Source organism: Castor canadensis, chromosome 2 (assembly GCF_047511655.1).
Source record: "Castor canadensis chromosome 2, mCasCan1.hap1v2, whole genome shotgun sequence".
NCBI lineage: Eukaryota > Metazoa > Chordata > Mammalia > Rodentia > Castoridae > Castor > Castor canadensis.
In genome coordinates, this window is record NC_133387.1 from 132,731,504 (window position 1) to 132,750,146 (window position 18,643).

General features: G+C 56.4%; 1 protein-coding gene across 1 annotated transcript in view; it reads right to left on the reverse strand.

The window, feature by feature from the left end:
* Positions 1–18,643, reverse strand: part of Sptbn5 (spectrin beta, non-erythrocytic 5) — a 45,253-nt gene that overhangs the window by 5,742 nt on the left and 20,868 nt on the right. The window contains exons 27-58 of the mRNA XM_074058837.1: positions 18,355–18,541; positions 17,924–18,124; positions 17,582–17,698; positions 16,466–16,623; positions 15,921–16,056; positions 15,516–15,661; positions 14,644–14,758; positions 14,447–14,557; positions 14,085–14,264; positions 12,854–13,057; positions 12,535–12,684; positions 11,927–12,031; positions 11,398–11,565; positions 10,768–10,917; positions 10,465–10,656; positions 10,159–10,257; positions 8,730–8,845; positions 8,527–8,641; positions 7,641–7,754; positions 7,357–7,478; positions 6,980–7,142; positions 6,598–6,786; positions 6,314–6,391; positions 5,846–6,018; positions 3,499–3,589; positions 3,246–3,389; positions 2,294–2,431; positions 1,953–2,209; positions 1,555–1,741; positions 1,116–1,328; positions 362–558; positions 36–240 (exon numbers count right to left, since the gene is read on the reverse strand). Coding sequence (XP_073914938.1) covers positions 36–240; positions 362–558; positions 1,116–1,328; positions 1,555–1,741; positions 1,953–2,209; positions 2,294–2,431; positions 3,246–3,389; positions 3,499–3,589; positions 5,846–6,018; positions 6,314–6,391; positions 6,598–6,786; positions 6,980–7,142; positions 7,357–7,478; positions 7,641–7,754; positions 8,527–8,641; positions 8,730–8,845; positions 10,159–10,257; positions 10,465–10,656; positions 10,768–10,917; positions 11,398–11,565; positions 11,927–12,031; positions 12,535–12,684; positions 12,854–13,057; positions 14,085–14,264; positions 14,447–14,557; positions 14,644–14,758; positions 15,516–15,661; positions 15,921–16,056; positions 16,466–16,623; positions 17,582–17,698; positions 17,924–18,124; positions 18,355–18,541 — 4,921 coding nt within the window. The remainder of the gene's footprint in view (positions 1–35; positions 241–361; positions 559–1,115; positions 1,329–1,554; positions 1,742–1,952; positions 2,210–2,293; positions 2,432–3,245; positions 3,390–3,498; positions 3,590–5,845; positions 6,019–6,313; positions 6,392–6,597; positions 6,787–6,979; positions 7,143–7,356; positions 7,479–7,640; positions 7,755–8,526; positions 8,642–8,729; positions 8,846–10,158; positions 10,258–10,464; positions 10,657–10,767; positions 10,918–11,397; positions 11,566–11,926; positions 12,032–12,534; positions 12,685–12,853; positions 13,058–14,084; positions 14,265–14,446; positions 14,558–14,643; positions 14,759–15,515; positions 15,662–15,920; positions 16,057–16,465; positions 16,624–17,581; positions 17,699–17,923; positions 18,125–18,354; positions 18,542–18,643) is intronic.

Here is an 18,643-nt window from a genome sequence, read left to right on the forward strand (position 1 = left end):
CCACCCTGCCCCCGGTCTGCCTAAGAGTGAGTCACCTTGATGCCCTCCAGGTCCTGCCCACAGTCCTGAGACTCTGCAGTGGCCACCTTGGTGGTCAGCCAGGCGTCGAGGAGGAGGGTTTCTTGCTGTAGTTGGTGTAGCTGCAGCTGTTCCCTCAGGCTTTGCTCCCTGACCTCTGTTCTCCGCAGCAGCTGTGCGTGGGCCTCCCGTACCACCTGTAGCTGGGCCAGCACCCTGGGACTGTGGCAGGAAAGACAGCCTGGTTGGAGTCCTTCCTCTCGAGGCTGGGCCAGACTTAGCCCCCTCTGTGGGGGACACCCTCGGCTCTGCTCTTCCCCAGGTGCACATGGCTCTGGCCTACCTGTCTGGGTTCTGCCTGCTCTCCAGGAGGGCCACTGTCTGCTGCAGGCCCCCAATGTGCTGGCTGAACCCCTCCAGGTCCCTCCTGGTGGCCTCCAGCCGCCGCAGAAGAGTCTGTGTGGCCTCCGCACTCTGGCCCATATCTTCACTGTCCAGGACACAGCCCCGTTCAGCCAGCCAGGATCCAGCCTCTAGGAGCTGGGGAGACAGAGAAGAGTTTGCCCTGCTCAGAGGGTTCTAGGCGTCGGGGTTTCCAGCGATGGTTCTCAGTTGGCTGCACATTGGAGTCACCTGGAGACCTCGAACAGCTCCCTACACCTGCGCCCCGCCCCAGAAGGGTCTCATTTGGTTGGGAAGGACCTGAGTGTCAATATTTTTTTTTTTTTAAAAAGGTTCTGGTTGATTTTTCTCTTTCATACAAAATAAAGTCACCTTGATCTTGGATCGCAGGCATAGTTTTTGTCATGTAAGTTTTAGCCAATATTCCTTTCTGAGTTTCTCCTTTCTAACTAGTTTTTCTTCCTTTACATTTATATTCACCATTGTGAACTAGTTCAGGTTCAAACACAAGGTGATGGTGACATAAAGCACTAGCTGAGAACCACTGGTTGAGAAGACATGCTTAGCAAACAGGCAGAAGAGACAACCTCAGAGTCAGGAGACAGAAGATGGCTTCCTGGGGAGTCACCTTCCAGCCCCTTCCGGCCCTGTACTCTCTTGAGGTTGTCAGGCCCACCACGCTGCACCTCTCTTACCTCCGCCAGACATTGCTGGGCCTCCAGGGCCTGCCTCAGCAGCAGCCTCCTCCGTGCCACCTCTGCCCGCAGGTGGTCCAGGGCCCCCTCCAGCTGCTGTACTTGGGTGGCTACCTCTTGAGCAGCAAAGTGCCCAGCCTGTACCAGCTTGTGTCCTGTGTCCACCACCACCAGGGTCACAGCCTTGTGGCTGTTAATCTCACTCTCCAAGTTCTATGAAGGAGGAGAAACCTGGGCTGCTACAGGATTCTGGGGAGCCCCAAGAGTTGGGTCTGAAGCCTCCCACCCTCCAGACTTGCTGCCAAGGCAATCTGTCCAGGGATTTCCAAAGAATTCAGGCACCCTAAGACCTGGGTCACAGCTCCACTTCCTTGGCTATGAGCCTGGCACCCTTCTGAGCAGCCCCCCCACCCCCCAGTCTCCCAGTGCTGGCCGACACCTGGTGCTTCTGCTGCAGGTGCTGTACAGCACTCAGGCTCTGGCCATAGTCCTGGGCGGTGGCCAGGGGCAGCTTCTCTTGCACCCAGGCCATTTCCTCATCAGCGTCTCTGAAGAACTGCAAGAGGAGTCTCTGGGCCTCTAGGGCTGCCCTGCGCTCCTGCAGAGGCTCCCGGAGGCCCTGGAACCTGCAGCAGTGGAGGGGGAACCAGGACGAAGCTCTAGTTGTCATATTGGACTAGACTGTGACATAGTCCTCACCCACTCTGTACGCCTCACCATGGGCAGGGGGTGAGATGAAAAGATACGAGCTGGGAGGCAGAGGCAGGTGTCCCTCCAGGGAGGGACAGGGAAAGAGACCAAGGAAGAAGCAAACAGGCAAGGGCTGGGCACATCTACCTGTGAAGCAGCTGCCAGGCCTGCTCTTCCACAGCCTTGATGAGGCAGCAACCTTCCAGTGTGAAGGCCTGGGCCTGGCCCAGCACGGCCTGTGCCTGCCTGGTCTGCCTGTCCACAGCGGCCTCCAGCTCTCCCTGTGCCCGCAGGAGCTCGTCCACCTGACGCAGGTCCTGGCCCCTGGCAGGGTTTCTCAGTTCAACTTCCATGGGCTCCAGCTGGCTCCCCAGTTCCTCCAGGCTCCGCTGTAGACGCAGGGCCTGGGGGGCGGGGCAGAATGTGAGTGGGCACCAAGGGGAGGGTCCAGAGCCCCATCCTGCTGCTCCTTGTCTGCACAGCTTCACCTCACAGGCTTCCTGCAGCTTGGCCTCCTTCCTCTGGCAGTTGGTTTGCAGCTTAGCCCAGAGCTCTTCCAGCTCCTGCAACCGCTCCCTGACGGTCTCCGAGGCTGGGCAACCCCCCTGCAGCAGCCTCTGCCCCTCCTGCACCACAACATGGCACACACATCACAGGGCTGTGGATACCAAGGCATTTGGGCTGGTGCCAATGATGGCCCCAAAGTGCAGAATTGCTAGGTGCTGGCTGTGTGACCTTGAGCAAGTTTCTTATCTCTCTAAGCCTCTTTTTCTTCACCCATATAATGAAGATAATGGTTATTTGTTAAATGAGACCAAGCACATGAAGCTTAGCCCGGCACTTGATATCAGAGAGTCATCCTGGTGTCAGGACTTGTCTTTGCAGGGTGGAAACATGAGTGGTTACAAAGGAATAATGTGGCCGAGTACAGTGGCTCACACCTGTAATCCTAGCTACTCTGGAGGAGGCAGAGATTGAGAGGATTGAAGTTCAAGGCCAGCCTGTTCTCAAGACCCCATCTCGACCAATGGCTGGTGGCATGAGCACATCATCCCAGTTGTGTGGGGAAGCATAAATAGGAGGACTGGGGTTCAGGGCCACTGGCCTGAAATGAGACCCTATCTTAAAAAAAAAAAAAATACATAGGGCTGGCAGAGTGGCTCAAGTGGTAGAGCACCTGCCTAGCATGGGTGAGTCTCTGAGGTCAAATCCCAGTACTACAAAAGAAAAAAAAGTAATGTTTTGATGCCTTCCCCCAGCATGACTGCTGGTTGTGCCTGTATTGCATCCAAGACAATCTTTCTGTTACGGAGAAGGCCCCGGTTTTGGAGAAGCAACTGTGTGTCACATCAGTGCCAGCACATAGTACATGGTGACAATGGACGTCAGCCCTCACTGCGATGGTTTGGTGCTGGCAGCTGGGCTCTGTGGGGACCTCACCTGCTGCAGCTCCTGTCGCTGGTGGATGTTTGAGTCCAGCTCAACCTGGAAATTCTGCTGCCTCCGCAGCTGTGCCTGCAGTGAGGCCGGGTCCCGCCAATTCTCCAAGGCCACTAGGTTCTTCTCCCTCAGCCATGTGACCACCTGGGCACATGTGGAGGACCAGGTTCTGCTTCCCCTAACCTCTGGGGTGCCCAGGAGGAAGGGTAACCCCACCCCTCAACCAATCACGCCCACCCCAGGCCAGAGGAACCTCATGAGACTCCTGCAAGAATGCCTGAAGCTGCTGCAGCCCCTCCAGCTGGCGGCCCCAGGTCCTTGCTCGCTCTTCGAGTGCCTCCTTCCTGCAGAAAAAGGGTGTCATGGGCCCCCAGGTTCACCCATGGGACCTGGAGCTGTGTGCGCATATGCCCACGCTTCTTGGTGCCCTGATTCTGACATTCTCTTTGAAACAAAGACACACATCTGTCCTCTCCATATCGGTGTCAGTTGTGGGCTGAATGGAGGCCCCTTGCAATGTTTTTCTTTTCTTTTTTTCTGCTGTACTAGGTTTGAACTCAGGGCTTTGCACTTGCTAGGCAGGTATTTTACCTCTTGAGTCACACCCTGAGCCCTTTTCACTTTAGTTATTTTTCAGATAGGGTCTCATAATTTTGCCTGGGGTCAGCCGCAGACTGCCATCCCCTAACTTCTGCTTCCTGCATAGCTGGGATTACAGTTGCGAACCACCTGGCTTGTTCTTGAAATAGGGTCTCACTAACTTTTTTCCTGGGTTGGCCTCACACCACAATCCTATTGCCTCCTCCCAAATGGCTGGGATTACAGGAATGTACCACCATGCCTGGCATGTCCCTAACCCCACAGCCTCAGACTAGTACTGTATTTGGAGATAGGCCTTTAAAAAGCTAACTCAGTAAATGAAGTCAGATGGGGGAGGGGGCTAATCTGGTATCTTTATAAGAGATTAGGACACCCCCAGAGGACACTGGAGGAAGCTATGTACAATACAAGAGAAGAAGCTGACATCTTGATCTTGGACTTCTAACCTCTAGATGTGAAAAAAATTCACTTTTGTTGTTTATACTCCAGTCTGTGGTACGTTATAGCCAGCACACACAGACGTACAGTGGCTAAACCGCTGTTTGTTTTTAGTAAGAATGTTTCAAGCAGGAAACCCCTTAAATATATGCGTGAATGTGTGTGCGTATATAACATTTATATACTATTTAACAAAATATTTAAAGTACTTTAGTATAAAAACTGATACATAATATATGCAAATATATACCAATTTACATACGCTACATAATATACCTCCATGCGCACGTATTAAGTACCTTGCCAATGCAAATAGGAATGACGAGATCTTTAAAAGAGCATCTTCCACCCCGGAACCCACCAGTGCTTTTCCCGCACTGGTGTGTGAGCCCTGCGGCCAAAGGTAGGGGGGCAGTGCACAGAGGCTGCCTGGAGGGTCACAGCCTCGTGAGGATGGCGGAACCTGGGAGGGAAGGGGGTCAGTGGTACTGTGCCAGGGGTAGCTGGGCCTGCTACCAACCACCTAAGGTGACAGAGATCAGCCAACAATGTTTGCCATTTGTCAACTCAGCGACCTTCATGGTACCCAGGTGTGGTCCACCTGCAAGAGCGCAGAGGGGAGCCAGGGGTTGGCAGCTTGTGCCTGTAATCCTAGCTATTTGGGAGGCTGAGATTGGGAGGATCAGGGTTCAAGGCCAGCCCAGGTAAATAGTTCATGAGACCCCCCCATCTCTGAAATAACCAGAGCAGAATGATGGCAGATATGGCTCAAGTGGTAGAGCACCTGCTTTGTAAGTGTGCAACCCTGAGTTCAAATCCCAGTCCCACCAAAACAAACAAACAAAAAACCAAAAAACCCACAGAGGGCACAAGGAGCCACAGAACTGGTGGGTGCCAGTGGCTGTCTGGAAGGGTGGCCTGAGGTCTGGGATCCAGCTTTGGGCCATGTCTGCCTCTATCCAAGGCTGGGGGTCAGGCCCAGGTGGCTGAGCCATAGAGCTTTCATGAGGGCAAGGGCACAGCCTGGTGTCAATAGCCACACAGGCCACACAGGGCATAAATGTCAGCTTTATGAGCCCAGGGCTCTGCAGCGCCAGGCCCAGGGCTAAGACATCACGGTCCTCAGGGGCAGTGTTAATTACTCCCTCACGGTAGATTAGAGACTTTGCTGTGATGGAGAGGAATCTGCTCACGTGTTGCCCTCAATGGGCTGCACAGGAACTCAAGGCTGCCAGGTTCCTGAGGGCTGCTTAACCACCGGGACCTCCCCTGTCATTAAGCTGCTTCCCGTCTTGCTTTCCTAGTGTGAGCTTCTTGGTAAAGCTCCCCTCTGGCTCAGCAAAATGAAGACTGGAGATGGATTTTTCAGGGTACCATTTGATGCGTATCAGGCCAACATGCAGCTGCCCAGGAGTGGCGGGCACCTGGCATCTGACATCAGCCCTTGGAAAAAGGCTGGTGAACGTGGGCCAAGAGGTGGAAGAGCAGGAAGGGAAAAGCCAGGGAGCCGATGCCACAGCAGCCCACCCAGTGCCCATCACTGCAGAGCTACAGGCAGGTACCTTAGGAGCACGGCCTGCCACCTGGCCAGGGCGCTCTGGGCCTCGGGGTGTCCACGCTCGTGTAGGCTGTGGACTGTGGCTTCTAGTGAGCGGATCTTTTCCACCTGTGCTTCCAGGCCCTGCTTAAACCTCTTGTGCTTCCACAGGAGGGTCTCCACATTGGCCAAGGGGTCCTGGTAGGAGCAGGAAGCTGATACTGTCTGTGGGGTTGCCCCCTCCCTCCTCTGAGCTATCTGCTTCCCACCCCACCCCCTGAGCCATCCTACCAAACCCTCTTCCCCAAAACCACTGCTGTGTTCCAACCCATTACTGGAGGCCCTCAGGCTGCTCTGGCAGTGATTCCTGACGAGGAGGAGAGTCCAGTATCGATTTCCAGGACAGGCAGAACTTCTCCACACTGTCCTCTGCACCCCCAGGAAGACCTGGGCTACTCCTGTTCATCCTCCCGCACCTCTGCCAGCCACCTACCCCCAGACCCTTGTTGGCCAGGAAAGCTTCCTCGCTGTAGAGCCAACGTTCCACCTTCTCCACAGAGCTCAGATACAGCTGGTAAGAAAAGAAAAGGCAACAGAAGGTCAGCAGAGGGTCCAGCTGCTCTAGGGAGTGACTTTTGGTGGCCTAGAGAACGAGTTCATGGTAGGACAAGCTGCTGAGTACAAGCTGAGTAGGGAGAGGAGGGGAGCCCTTTTGGCTTAGGCTTTGGAGTGGGCCTTGCTGGTGTAGTCCCTGGAGGCTGGGGGGATGGCACCTACCTGCAGCTCCAGGGCCTCCTGCAACTGCCGCTGGTGCATCCTCCAGGCCCCTTGCAGGCTGCTCAGCTCCTGTTCTAAAGCAGCCAGGGCCTGGTGAATGCCAGAGGCTGATGGGTGCCCAGCTGCAAGCAACTGTTGCCCGGTGGTTTGAACCAGGCGGATACTGTCTGTCCGGACATCCAGCTCAGCCTGGAACAGGGCTGGGCTCAGATCCCATCAGGCCTCAGTGTGCAGGAGAGGTGGGGAAGACAGCCCGGGGGTGGGAGATAGAAGAGGACAAAGGAGGGCAGGAGGCAAAGGACCCAGAACAAGTGGGGCTCAGAGGAAGGGGTGGCAATGAGGAGGTGAGTTTCGGAAAGGCCCAGGCCCTCCGGCTCCTCACCTTGTATGCCTGGTGATCTTCCAGCATGCGCAGGACTCCTGCAGGGCTTCCAGGGGTGCCCCGAGCATCCATCTCAGCCCGTAGCCCCTGTGCCCAGGCCAGCAGCTCCTGCAGCAGGGCCTGGAGCTTCTGAGCTTCGTGCCTGGCCTCCAGTGACTCCCTCCTGCCCACAGGGCTCATCAGCTAGTCCTAGGGCCACCAAGCCCCTAGTCCCCTGTGCCCACCCATGTGGTCTCCTGGCCCTTTGCCCCTTAGCTAAGGGCCCATGAACTGAGAATCAGTGGAGTGACAACACAGAAAATGGGGGCCAAGGGCAAGTAGTGCAGCACCGAGACACTGGAGGGGATGGGAGGGAGTGAGGACCAGGGGTCTCCTACCACTTCTGGACCCTGCTCTGGAGCTGCCTCCAGCTGTCCATCATCTCTTGTTGCTTGTGACTGAGGCTGTGGCTCACCCCTGGGCTTCTCCAGCAGAGGCAGCCTACCTTATGATCCAGGGACTGCAGGGGAAGCAAGGGTTGGAGGCTGGGTTGGGGAGGCCCTGGCTTGCAGCTCTCACGGTCCTAAAGCTCTCTCTACCTCCTCTGCCAGGTGTCCACCCCCTCCACCTCTGGCTGCACATCTCTACCCCCACCTGCTCACCTTCACCTCCAGCTGCTCACCTCCACCTGAGCCTGGATAAGGCGCATTTCCTGCTCCAGAACCTCATGCTTCCACAGCAGCCTCTGTATGCCATCCAGGTCTTCTGCACCCTCCAGTGACTGGATTGAGGTTCCCTGCGGTGGGTAGGGAGGCCATTGCAGGCCAGGCTTTAGATGCACCTGCTCCCTCACCACAGAGGGCCAGCAACACCAAGGCAGCAGTGTGGAGAGCAAGCACCCTGCATGTGAGTCCCTCCCACAGGCCTGAGTAGGCCCTGGGCAAAGGCCCCTTTCTTATGTGCAGGAGGAAGATTCTGCTGAGGGACCCTGGTCTGGGGGGCTCCTTCTGAGGTAAGACCCTCACTTGTGTGGCTCTCTCTAGCATTTTGTCTTTTTTGATTCCCATCCCTTGGGGGGAGCTCAGAAGAAAAGGAGTGAGCATGGCCAGGGGCCTAGGCTGGCTATGTGAGAGCAGAAACTGAAGGGGAAACCTGGCTGGCCCACAACAGGGCACCCTCTATTTCACACGGGGCTTCCTGGGCTGCATGTGGCTTCACTGCCACCTTGGCCAGTTTTGGGCCCAGATATCTGTGGTGGCTTCCACCACCCTGGGGGACGCCTTCTGTGGGTTTTTGGCTTGCTCAGGGCCTAGAGGAAATAGAGAGGGTGTGCTCTGGTCTTTGGACCCACAGCATATCTGGGAGAGAAAGAAACAGATGGACCGACTGCATGGGGGGAGGGGCTCTATGGTCTGTTAGTGATCCCTCGTCATTTGCCCTTGGTGGACCTCTGATGGGCAAGTTCCCAGTTGAAGAGTGGAGGTGGGGGTAGCAGGACTCATGGAGACTAGGCAGCACCCATTGCCCTGACTCGTGGTGCACAGTGGGACCCCCTTTTCATCATTTACCTTCTCCCCAATCTGTTCAATGACATCATCCAGGTCCCTGGACAGTGCATGTATCTCCAAGGCCCCTTCAAGCTGCCGCTGATACTGTAGCAGCTTGTCATGGAAACTTGTCCACCTGGCCGAAGGGTGGTGGTGAGATGTGGAGCTTGAGGTGGCCCCCTGCCCATCTGCTGGCCTCCAGCCCCGCTAGGTCTGGGACTGGCCTGGTGTTGAGCTGGCTTTGTCGCTGGCAGATGGTCTTGTTTTCCTCTGGGTCCTGGCTCTTGAGCTGTGGTACCAAGTCATTGATGCTTCTAACATAGGCATCCCCCACTGTGTCCTGCGGGGGAGGTGCAATGGGCTTCAGTGCCCTTTCTTGGCACTGAAGTTGGCACTTGGGGATGAGGAGCAGCACGTTTGGTGAGTGGGAGATGGCTGTTCCCTCTACTGTGACAGATGCTACAGTCTCCCCCTCCCCCATATAGTGAGTAAGAAGAGCTTGGAGCTCACAGCTCCAGACTCTCTCAGGCCAGGACATGTGTCCCTCAAGATGGGACCAGGTAGGAGGGGAGCTGGGCCACATACTCATTAACAGAAGCTTTTAAAATTAAAATGCAACTTGTTGGGATAGAAGAAGCCAAAGGAGAGTGGATGACATGGTGACTCCAGCCTCCCGGGGCTTGGGTGTCTCAGCCCTGAGGACTGGCCTGAACCCTGGGCCAACTAACAGGTACAAAGGGAGGAGAGACCCGACAGGGCTGGGTTGCAGCCTTCCTGTTCTTTGCATTTGTAGAGTTTGACCAACTTCCCAAAGCATCTTCCCTTCCCCTCTGCCCCAGCAGAGCTCAGAGGCTAGCAGGGATCCTTTGTGACAGAGTCAGGGTTCAAGCCCAGCAACTTTCCTCTTCCTGCTGCTGCACTGGCACAACACCTATGAATTCTGCCTCTAGTGAAGGATGTGTCATGTTTAGCACTGTGGCATTAACAAGCTCATGTACACCTCTATCAGGGGGATTGGGTTCTAGCACCTGTCAGTACATTTGCCAAATTTCTTTCCTCTGTATCACTGAAGAGTGATAGAGTTCTCTGGTATATTTGGGGGGATGGTGTGGGGTAAGAAGGAGATGCTGGGGTAGTCACACTAAAGGAAGATGAGTGTCTATCTCACCCAGGCATATGTAGTGTCTTTTTTAGGAAATCTGTAATAATTATAGGTGCATGGGAATTGCAAAAGTGGTAGAGAGGCTCCTGTACCCTTCTCCCAGCTTCTCTCAAGGTATCACCTTACACAGCTATAGTACAATACTAAACCAGCCTTCTAACTCCACTAGACTTCAGAGCTCACCAGTGAGGCATGTGTGCGTGTGTGACAGAGACGTAGGTCTGTGCAGTTTATTCACAGGTATAGACTGAGCTAACCCCCGCCACACACACCTGCTCTTTACCTCTAAGCTAGGCATACCTCCACTTTAGAGATGAAGAAACTGAGGCTAGAGCTGATGAGAGCCTGGCCTAAGTGCTTGCCAGCAGCTAACACAGAGCCAATGCTCTGCCCACACCTGGCCCTGGAGCCCATGCCCTGTCACTACTTACTCTAGGCCAAATTTCCCACACTGGGTGTTGTGCCAACCCCTCCTGGGCAGGGCCCCTTACCCCAGCCACCATGGTGCTTTGGAACTTGCGGAGCTGCCTATAGAGCCGCAGGCAGTGCTCATGGTCCTGACCCTGGTCACTGATGTTCACCATCACCTCCTGTGAGGGTCCAGGAAGGGAGGGCAGCACACTGAGCACCGGCCTCAAGTGCCAGGCCCTCTGGCCCTTACTGTTGGGGCAGCATCGGGGCAGATGAGAGCTTTGGAACTTCCCATCCAGGCTCCCTCCTAACACAGGCCTGGACTCCTCCCTGCCCCATCCTTTGGCTCCAGGTCCCCAGCCTGCCCTGCCCAGATGGGCCTCCACCTTCTGCCGGATCCAGGCCTCTGCGAGGTCCACTCTCTGCAGGAACTCCAGGAAGCAACTCTTGTCCTTCAGGACCTGGCCTCGGAGGGTTACTGCTTGCCTCAGTTTCTCCCAGAGCTCCTGCAGAGCCTGCAGCCGCTGGAAGACCTCTCTTGCCTGAGGGTAGTTCTGTACCAGGATGGCTTCACCCTGCTGGGAGATGGGACACAGGGGAGCTTTCCTGTGCCCTTCCTCCTGCCTAAGATGGTGCTCCTTGGCCATCCATGGGCCCACCCTTTGGGGCAGATCAGGTCTATGTGTTACCTTGGCTACAGAGGTCATCACCTGCTCATGGGCCTGAACCTCAGCCTCAAAAGCCTGGTGTTTCCACAAGTGTGTCACATGGTCTTTCAGGCATCCAGAGGGGGTCGATTCTCTCAGCTGCTGGACACGCTCCTGGATCCAGTCCTCAGTCTGGTAGGTATGGGGACCCAAATTCCATGGTGATCTCTCCCTGAGGCCTCTGCTTCAGTAGAGCCCAGGTGGTACCTACTGGCCTCAGGGGCAAGGTTCGCATTGCCCAGTAAATGAGAGCCAATGTTTCCAGCCCGGGAAGACATGTCCCAGGCCCAGCTGGGCTACAGGAAGTGGATGGGCAGGGATCTTGGGTAGGATTCCATTTTGGTGGTGTGAACCCCCTGCTCCTGGGACCCTGGAATGCTCAGCCCCCTTCTCTGTGGCTCCTCTTTGCCCTGACCCTGCTAGCACTCAGGAAACAGGTGGGGTCTCCATGCGCAGACACTTAGAATCAAATGCTCTGGCTCCAGCATGGCCCCTGGGAAGCCATTTAACTCTCTAACCCTCAGTCTCCACCACAACGTGGAGAGGTGAAGGTCACCTCAAACTGCAAAATGTGGGCCAAGTGGAGGGCACTCACAGGGGTGGCCTTCTGACCTGGGTAGCAGCCCTGGAAAAGTTGGCCATCAGCAGGGAAGTACGCAGGGCACGAGCCCGGCTCTCCGCCAGCTCCTTCACTCGAACCCGATGCTGCAGCACGTGATGAAGCAAGTCCTGCCCCCTTTGGCCTGGGAGCGTCTTCAGCTGCTTACGCAGAGCTGCCTCCTGTGGGGAAGGGACGCAGCCTTCTGGTCTCCCATCCTGGAGGCTGGGCCTTTTCTTCCAGTGTCCCCAGCTTTTCCCTTAATCTTTCATGGCCAAGGGCTGGCCAATCCTCCCAGCAACAGCTGGAACCAGCTGCTTCCCAGTGACCATATAATGTAGACAGAGCCATATGTCCCCTGGGGTCCCTGTAGTGTGGCCCACCCCATCTGGGCCTCTTGAGCCACACGTACAATTCCATTCAGTCAATCTCAACCAGGTGCTTCAAGCCCCAAGGCAATTAGCACGACCTCTGGATGCACAGTGAGATACTGTGCCCCCATGCCCCAGACTGATGGCACCCAGGACTCCCTGAGCCCATCACCTTCTCATCCTGGGCAGTCAGCAACTTCTGGAAGATCATGTGCCTATAGATCAACTGCTCTACCTCCTCCACGGAGCTCCCCAGGGCACCAGTTCTCAGGCATGCCTGGATCAGCCCATGGTAAAGTCAAAGGTCAGCAAGGGAAGCCAAGCAGCCAGCCCCTCTCCACACTTGTCAGAGCTGAGGCAGTGTCCCTGGGCATCTGAGGAAAGCAAGAGACCTGGAGTGGGGCTGGCATGAGCACTGATCATGGCAAGGGAAATGTGAGGGGGAATGGGAGCCTGGCTTAAAGGCCAGAAATACCTTAACCTCTGCATGAAGTGGGGTGTATGTCCAACCTCTGGTGACTCCCCTGGGGCTGTGTCTGGGGTTGGGGCTGGGGAGCAGAGGGTCTAGACCTAGCCTGGGGGTGTTGGTGGAGGCGCAGGTGCCCCAGGACTCCACCCTGGCCACCTGAGAGGACTCATGCACAGTCTCTATGCGCCATGTCAGAGAAAATGCCTGAGACCCGGGGAAGAGGGGAAAGAGTGGAGAGAGGGAAGCAGAGAAGAGGAGCAGGTGGCTGGGTGTTTGGCGGCAGGAGGTGGGGAGCTACTGAGGGGACCTGCCTCCTGGGCTGTGAGGGTCTTCTCCAGGTGGCTGCACTGTCTAAGGAGGAGCTGCTCCCGCAGCGTGGCCTGCAGCCTCTCTTGCTCCTGCATCCAGGCCTGGAAGACCTGATCACGTTCCTCCCGCAGGGTTTGTAGCCTATCCTGGACCTGGAGGTGGGCACATGGAGGAGGCGGGGCTCAGGAGGGCAGCCCAGCATGGAGGAGCTGAAAATGGATTCCTTGGGATCCATTTGAGAGACTGATGTGGTACCAAGGGCCAGGGAGCCAGAGAGGCCAGGGTGGGGCAGGCTGAGGGCATCAGGAGAGGGGGGCCTACATCCTTGGTAGCTGTTCCTACAGTCAGAAGTGCCTGCTGGCCCAACCGTGCCGCCCGCTGCTGCAGCTCCTCCCGGGCCTCCAGCTCTACCCGAAGCCATTGGTGGGCACTGAGCCTGTGAGGGCCACTGCTGTGCTCTGGGGAGCTCTCCTTCGCCTGCAGTTCCTGCCGCACACTGGCCGCCCAGGAGGCGTAGTCCTGCACCTGACCCCAGAGACCATGGGGGTCTTGGTGAGGCTGGGCTGGTGGCAGAGAACCCACCTGAATTCATGCATACATCCAGCCACTGAGCTGTCTGGGGGTGACATACACTGTGCCCTTGTCACCTGTCTTCTCTGTTCTCATCTAAACCAGGCCCACAAACCTTCCACATGTGTCAGACCCTCACCAAGAAGCTCCTCCCCCTCCTCCCCAGCTCAACAGAGCTCACCTAGGGTCAGCAAGAGGCCCAGTGCATAGCTTGTTGATGGAAGAAAGCCAAAAGGCTCATCTGTTCTTCCAGGGCCAAGGCCACCTTTGCCTCTGTAGCCTTCCCTGTACCTCAACATCTTCCCACTCTCCCATCCTGTGTTGCCAATCTAATGCCTACAACTAGCTCTGGTTGATTTGTGGACAACTGTACAGTGTTAGAGCTGGAGGGAGCCAGGCCCTTGTCCAACCATCTCACTGTGCAGAGGAAGAGGGTAAGTAGCACATTGTATGTGGAAGAGTTTGGTCATCTCTAGGCTCTTGGCATCCTAGGGTTAAATGCCTTGCTCACACAGCCTGAAAGTGGCAGAGGGTCCTTAAGCTTGTCTTTTCACAGTATCATGGTTTGAGCCTCCTAGACTATCAGGTACTGAGACAGGGGGACTCCTGGGACAGCTCAGGGCCACTTTCCATAGCTCCTCAGTCACCCTCTTCTTTCTCCCACAGTTCCTGGCAGAGATGCTCCCAGCCATTAAAGAGGACTTTGTCCACACATCTGGATCTCTGGTTATTCTAACTTCCCAGTGCTGGCTGGGACTTGCATAATGGCACTGTCACTCATCTGGGTTGGCACTGACCCAAACTTGAGGAGTCCCTGCCATGCCATGCCCCCTATGCTCAGCCTCTGAGCAGCCAGACTGACACCCAGGCGACCACACTTGTTCTCCCTCTGGAACTGGAGGGCATGCACACACATGCACATGCACGAATACACACGCTCACACACGCACGCCCCCCCGCCCCAAGCAGAAGAAGCCCTCACCACTGTGTGGAAGCAGCCCAGGAGGCATGCTTGCTCTAGCTGGGCCCTGCGCTGCTCCATGCACAGCCTCAGGGCCTCCCAGGCCTGTGTCACAGCTTGTTGCTTCTGCTGCACAGCATGGGCCTGAAGCCCCGGACTCAGCTGCTGCACCCTGTCTCCAGCCTCCAGCAATTCCTGCAACTGGCAGATGGGGGGGAAAGGAGGCAGGGAGCGTCCTCACTGGCTGAGGGAGGGGGGCCTGACCATCCCAAGATGTGTCCCTCACTTGGGAACTGAGTCCCTCACAATGGGCCCAACTGGAAACAAGGGAGAGAGGGAAATTTAGAGGACCAGGTTGGTGGGAGAGAAGCCAGTGTGCTCACCCACTTCTCAGTGCCCATCAGCTCATGTTCCAGCCCCTTGTGTTTCCTCAGCTGGGCCTCCACCCCACGCAGGTCCTGGGCCACATCACTGGGGAGGCTTGTGACTTTCTCCTGAGAGAGGAGAGGGCCAAGGGGGTCAGGAATGGAGGTGGTGCCCACTTCCAGAAAGAGACCCCTTCCTACCCCCGGGCTCACACCTGGACCTGGTTGAGGGCTTCCACAAGATCTCTCTGAACTCTGAAGGTGGTCTCAGCATTTCGGAGCCAGCAGCCTCGGGCCTGGGTCAGCTCCCACAGCTCTGACCAGGCGGTCCTGGTGCATGGAAGACCAGCAGGGGACCAGTCACGGGCAAGCCTCATATTCCCTTCCCCTGCTAGGTCTGGTCCGCCCTCTTCCTCTCTGGACTGTGCCCATGACTTGCCCAAAGCTCCTGACTAGGTCTCTCCTTTCTTACAGCCTACGCTTGTCATTGGTGTGGCCGGCAAGCCTCCATCCCGTCCCTGGAGCCTGTATCTCTGGCTTCACTCTGAGTTTGACCCTTTGCTACTGTAATGCTCAGCTCCGGGGTCCCGCCTCCCTTCTGAGAATTGATTCTCAGGGTTATGGGCTTACAAGGCCTCAAAGGAAGGGGCCACATCTCTTCTCCATTCCTCATTTACTTAGCTAACTCTCCCTAAGCTTCAAGGCTTCCGGTGCTGGGGTTATGATCAGGTCAGAACCTTGCTTGCCTCAGGCTCACAGGCCAGGACAGATTCCACACCAACTGGAGGACAGGGTCAGGTGGGTGTGGGAGCTTGGGAGCTCGAGAGCTTGTAGAAAGCTCCCCCAACCCCATGTGGCCTAGGCAATTTCTTCCCACAGCCCCTCCTCGGTTGGGAAAAGTGCTCCTGGGGGCCTGCACACCTGGCCTCATCTCCTGTCACAGACCACAGCCTGTGGTGGCTCAGCTTTCTTGGGACTGGGCCCTCTCCAGATGGGCAGACAGAGCCCTGGAGCTCTTGGAGCATGGGCCTCACTTCACACTCCAGCACCCTCCTCCAAGCCTGGCCCAGCCTGGCCCAGCACTCACTGCAGATCCTGCTGCCTCTCACAGGCCTTGTTGGCAGCGCTGTGTCTACGCTCCAGCAGGCCTGCTGCTAGTTGCTGGCAGATTGCCACCTGCTGGCCGCCCATCTCCACCTGGTGCTGGAATTTTGCGAACTTGGTGCAGAGGTGCTGAGGATAGAGGGGAGTAGGTGATAGGTCCGGCAGCAAGAGTCTAGGGAGCAAGGCACCTCAGTGACCCACCCAGTACTGTGGGGTTAGACAGCCGTGTACTTGCCCGCTCTACTCTGAAGGCCCTTCGTCAGCCAGGGCTGCTGACTTCACTCACCTTCTCCATCCAGCCCAGCAGGGCCACTCCACTCCCATTCCCTCTGCCACTGCCCCCTCATCGTGTCTGCCTCACTTCATCCTCCCTGCCCCAGCCCCTTACCAGCACGTGCTCGTAGTCCCCTCCAAGGTTCTCTCTTCCTCTGGCCACCTGCTTCTGGCTGGCCAGCCAGCTCTGCAGGTCCTCTGCCTCCCTCATGAATTCATGCAGCTTCAGGGTCCCCTCCAGCTCCTGGCCCCTATAGTGACAGCCCATGGTTCCCCAGAAGTTAGTTTCTCACCCCTGGGGTCAGCTGGGCCAGTCAAAGGGGGTGACCTGAAGGATGGGGTTATTTGTGGGTTTTGCCCGAGCCTGTGACTCAGGATTCAGGGAGAAGTAGACAGAAGAAAGCCAGGGTAGGGGGCAGGGGAGCAGTGGATGTGGGGAAGAGACCGATAGCTGGGAGTTGGGGGCTGAATTCTTGCCCAGTGGGATCTCACTGAAGAATTTCTGGAAATTGGTGAGCAACATGCAGTAAAGACAGCCTTCCAATGCACCTCTATGGGTCTGGGGTCATAGGTCCCTTCCAACTTAGGGCTATGATGGGACAGTCAGCTGTGGCAAGGCCTCCTGTACCCTCCTATGAGAATGATGGCAATGCTCCCTACCGAGCAATGGCCAGCTCCTGTAGTGCCCGCAGCTGCTCCCAGAGCCTCTCCTGCACCACACCCAGCTGCTCAGGGGCCTTAGAGCCAGCAAGGCTTTGGGCCTTCTGGTTAAGCTCCTCCATGGAGGTCCAATAAAGAGCCAGCTCCTGCTGCAGCACCTGCCAACATAGACCCCATGCCAGGCTCTGATTGGGCAACACTTCATCTCTACATCCATCCACCCACCTGCCCACCCCCTCTACATATCCATTCACAACCCCCCGCTCCATTTGCTCATCAATTCGTACACTCCTCCATCCTTCAACTCATTCACCCACACAAACACTCATTCGTCTCCCCACCCATCCATCACCCACCTACCCAATACTGATGGTGGACTCACAGTTCCACAAAATGCAAACAGTCTCTACCCTCAGAGGGCTCATTATCCAGGAAAGAGGCTATAGGGGCATTAAATGAGACCCAATGGCAATGTGGAAGAGGTGGACAGAATTAAGTAAGCTGCATGGGACTTGGAAGCTCCCTGGTGGCTTTTAGGAATGGCTCACTGAAGGTCCTCAGTCACAGGACACACAGGAACAATGACCGCTGGGGCTGTGCAGGAAAAAATGCTCTGACAGGAAGACCCTTCCATGACAAGAGGAAGCAGGAATGCATCAGAGTCCACCTCCAGGAATGAGAAGGGGGCTTCCAGACTTCACCCCTTTAACCAGAGGGTGCTTGTGGGAGGAGGCAGGTTTCAGGAAGGGCATCTGGTTAACTCAGTGCATGGTCTTCAAAGCCCAGGTGGCAGGTAACCTTGAAGGAGTAGAAAAGTGCCAGAGAGGAGAGGCAAGAGGAGGCAGAGACACACAAGTCCGCAGGGAGAGGCAAGTCCCATAAAGAGGCTACAGAGAGAGTGTTCTCAGGTCACAGTGCTGGGGCTGCCCTGGCAGAAATGAGTTCTGGGGACCAGGAAGGCACTGCAGGATTTGGGTGGGTGGTGGGTTGGGGCTGGCGGGGTCTTCAGGTAGAAAAAGAATTAGGATGTGCCCTTTGTGGGGGGTGTGACAGACCCTGTCCTCATGATCCACCATCACTCAAGTCCACACCTGTGAGATGCTCAGGGCATGGTACCTGATGTTTCCCAATGAGCCTGAAGGTGGCTGCCTCGTCTCTGCCACAGTCCTGACTACTCAACAGTGGCCGCTTCTCCTCCATCCAGCTCTCCAGCTCCGACACATGCAGAAAGTACTGCCAACAATGGTGCCCATTCACCTTGGCAATCTCAGATAGGTGCCTCCATCACCCATTGAGGTCATCCTGGTCTCCGGCAGCTTACACAGAGGAACATCTGGGCCCATATGGGGACCAGCCAGTTTTGGGCCCACTGACCTATCGCCCTGAGGGTCCCACAAATCCTCCCAGAGCCTGCCAGACTTCGGCCACTCTACTGACCCTGCGCTGTCTGCATCCTACCTGCTGGAAAGTAGCAGCCCGCTGCAGGCAGTGGGTTTGTGCTGCGCACGCCTGCTCCAGCTCAGCCCACTGACCTTCCAACTTCTGGCACTGCTCTGTGAGGCACTGAGCTTCGGGGTGCCCAGAGGCTGCTAGGTTCCGGCCAGAGTCCAGCACCTGGTGCACCTGCCTCTGGTGAGCTCTCACTTCGGCCTGGAGCACCTGCCACAGGACAGCATGATGGGCAACTGCCTCTGGGATTTGCTTATCCATAGCGTGTCCAGGAGGAAGCATGGATGTGGCTCTGGGTAAAGAATAGCTGGGGCAGATATTTGGAAACTGGGACACCTGTGGGGAGGGACTTAGAGGCCAGGACACCCTGAGTAGTGGTGAGGGCTTCTAAATTGTGGGAATGAGATATTGGGATCCCAGGAAAATAAGGAGATTGTTACCCTGTGCTTGTATTGAAGGCTCTGGGCACCACCCTGGCACTGAGTACAGCTGGCGGGGCTGGCACTAGGCATGTGTTCAGTCACCCAGGTGAGCTCCAGGTCGCTCAGGTGGTTGAACTGGTACAGCTCAACTGCGGCCTGCAACTGCAGGTGCCGGGTAGCCAAATGGGCCTGCAGGGAGTGGAACCTGGGTGGAGGGAGGAGAGGGGAGAGACTGGGGCAAGGTGAGGACAAGGCCCTGCTTCCTTCATCATCCCTGTCAAAAACCCATGAGGAACAGGCCAGGAAA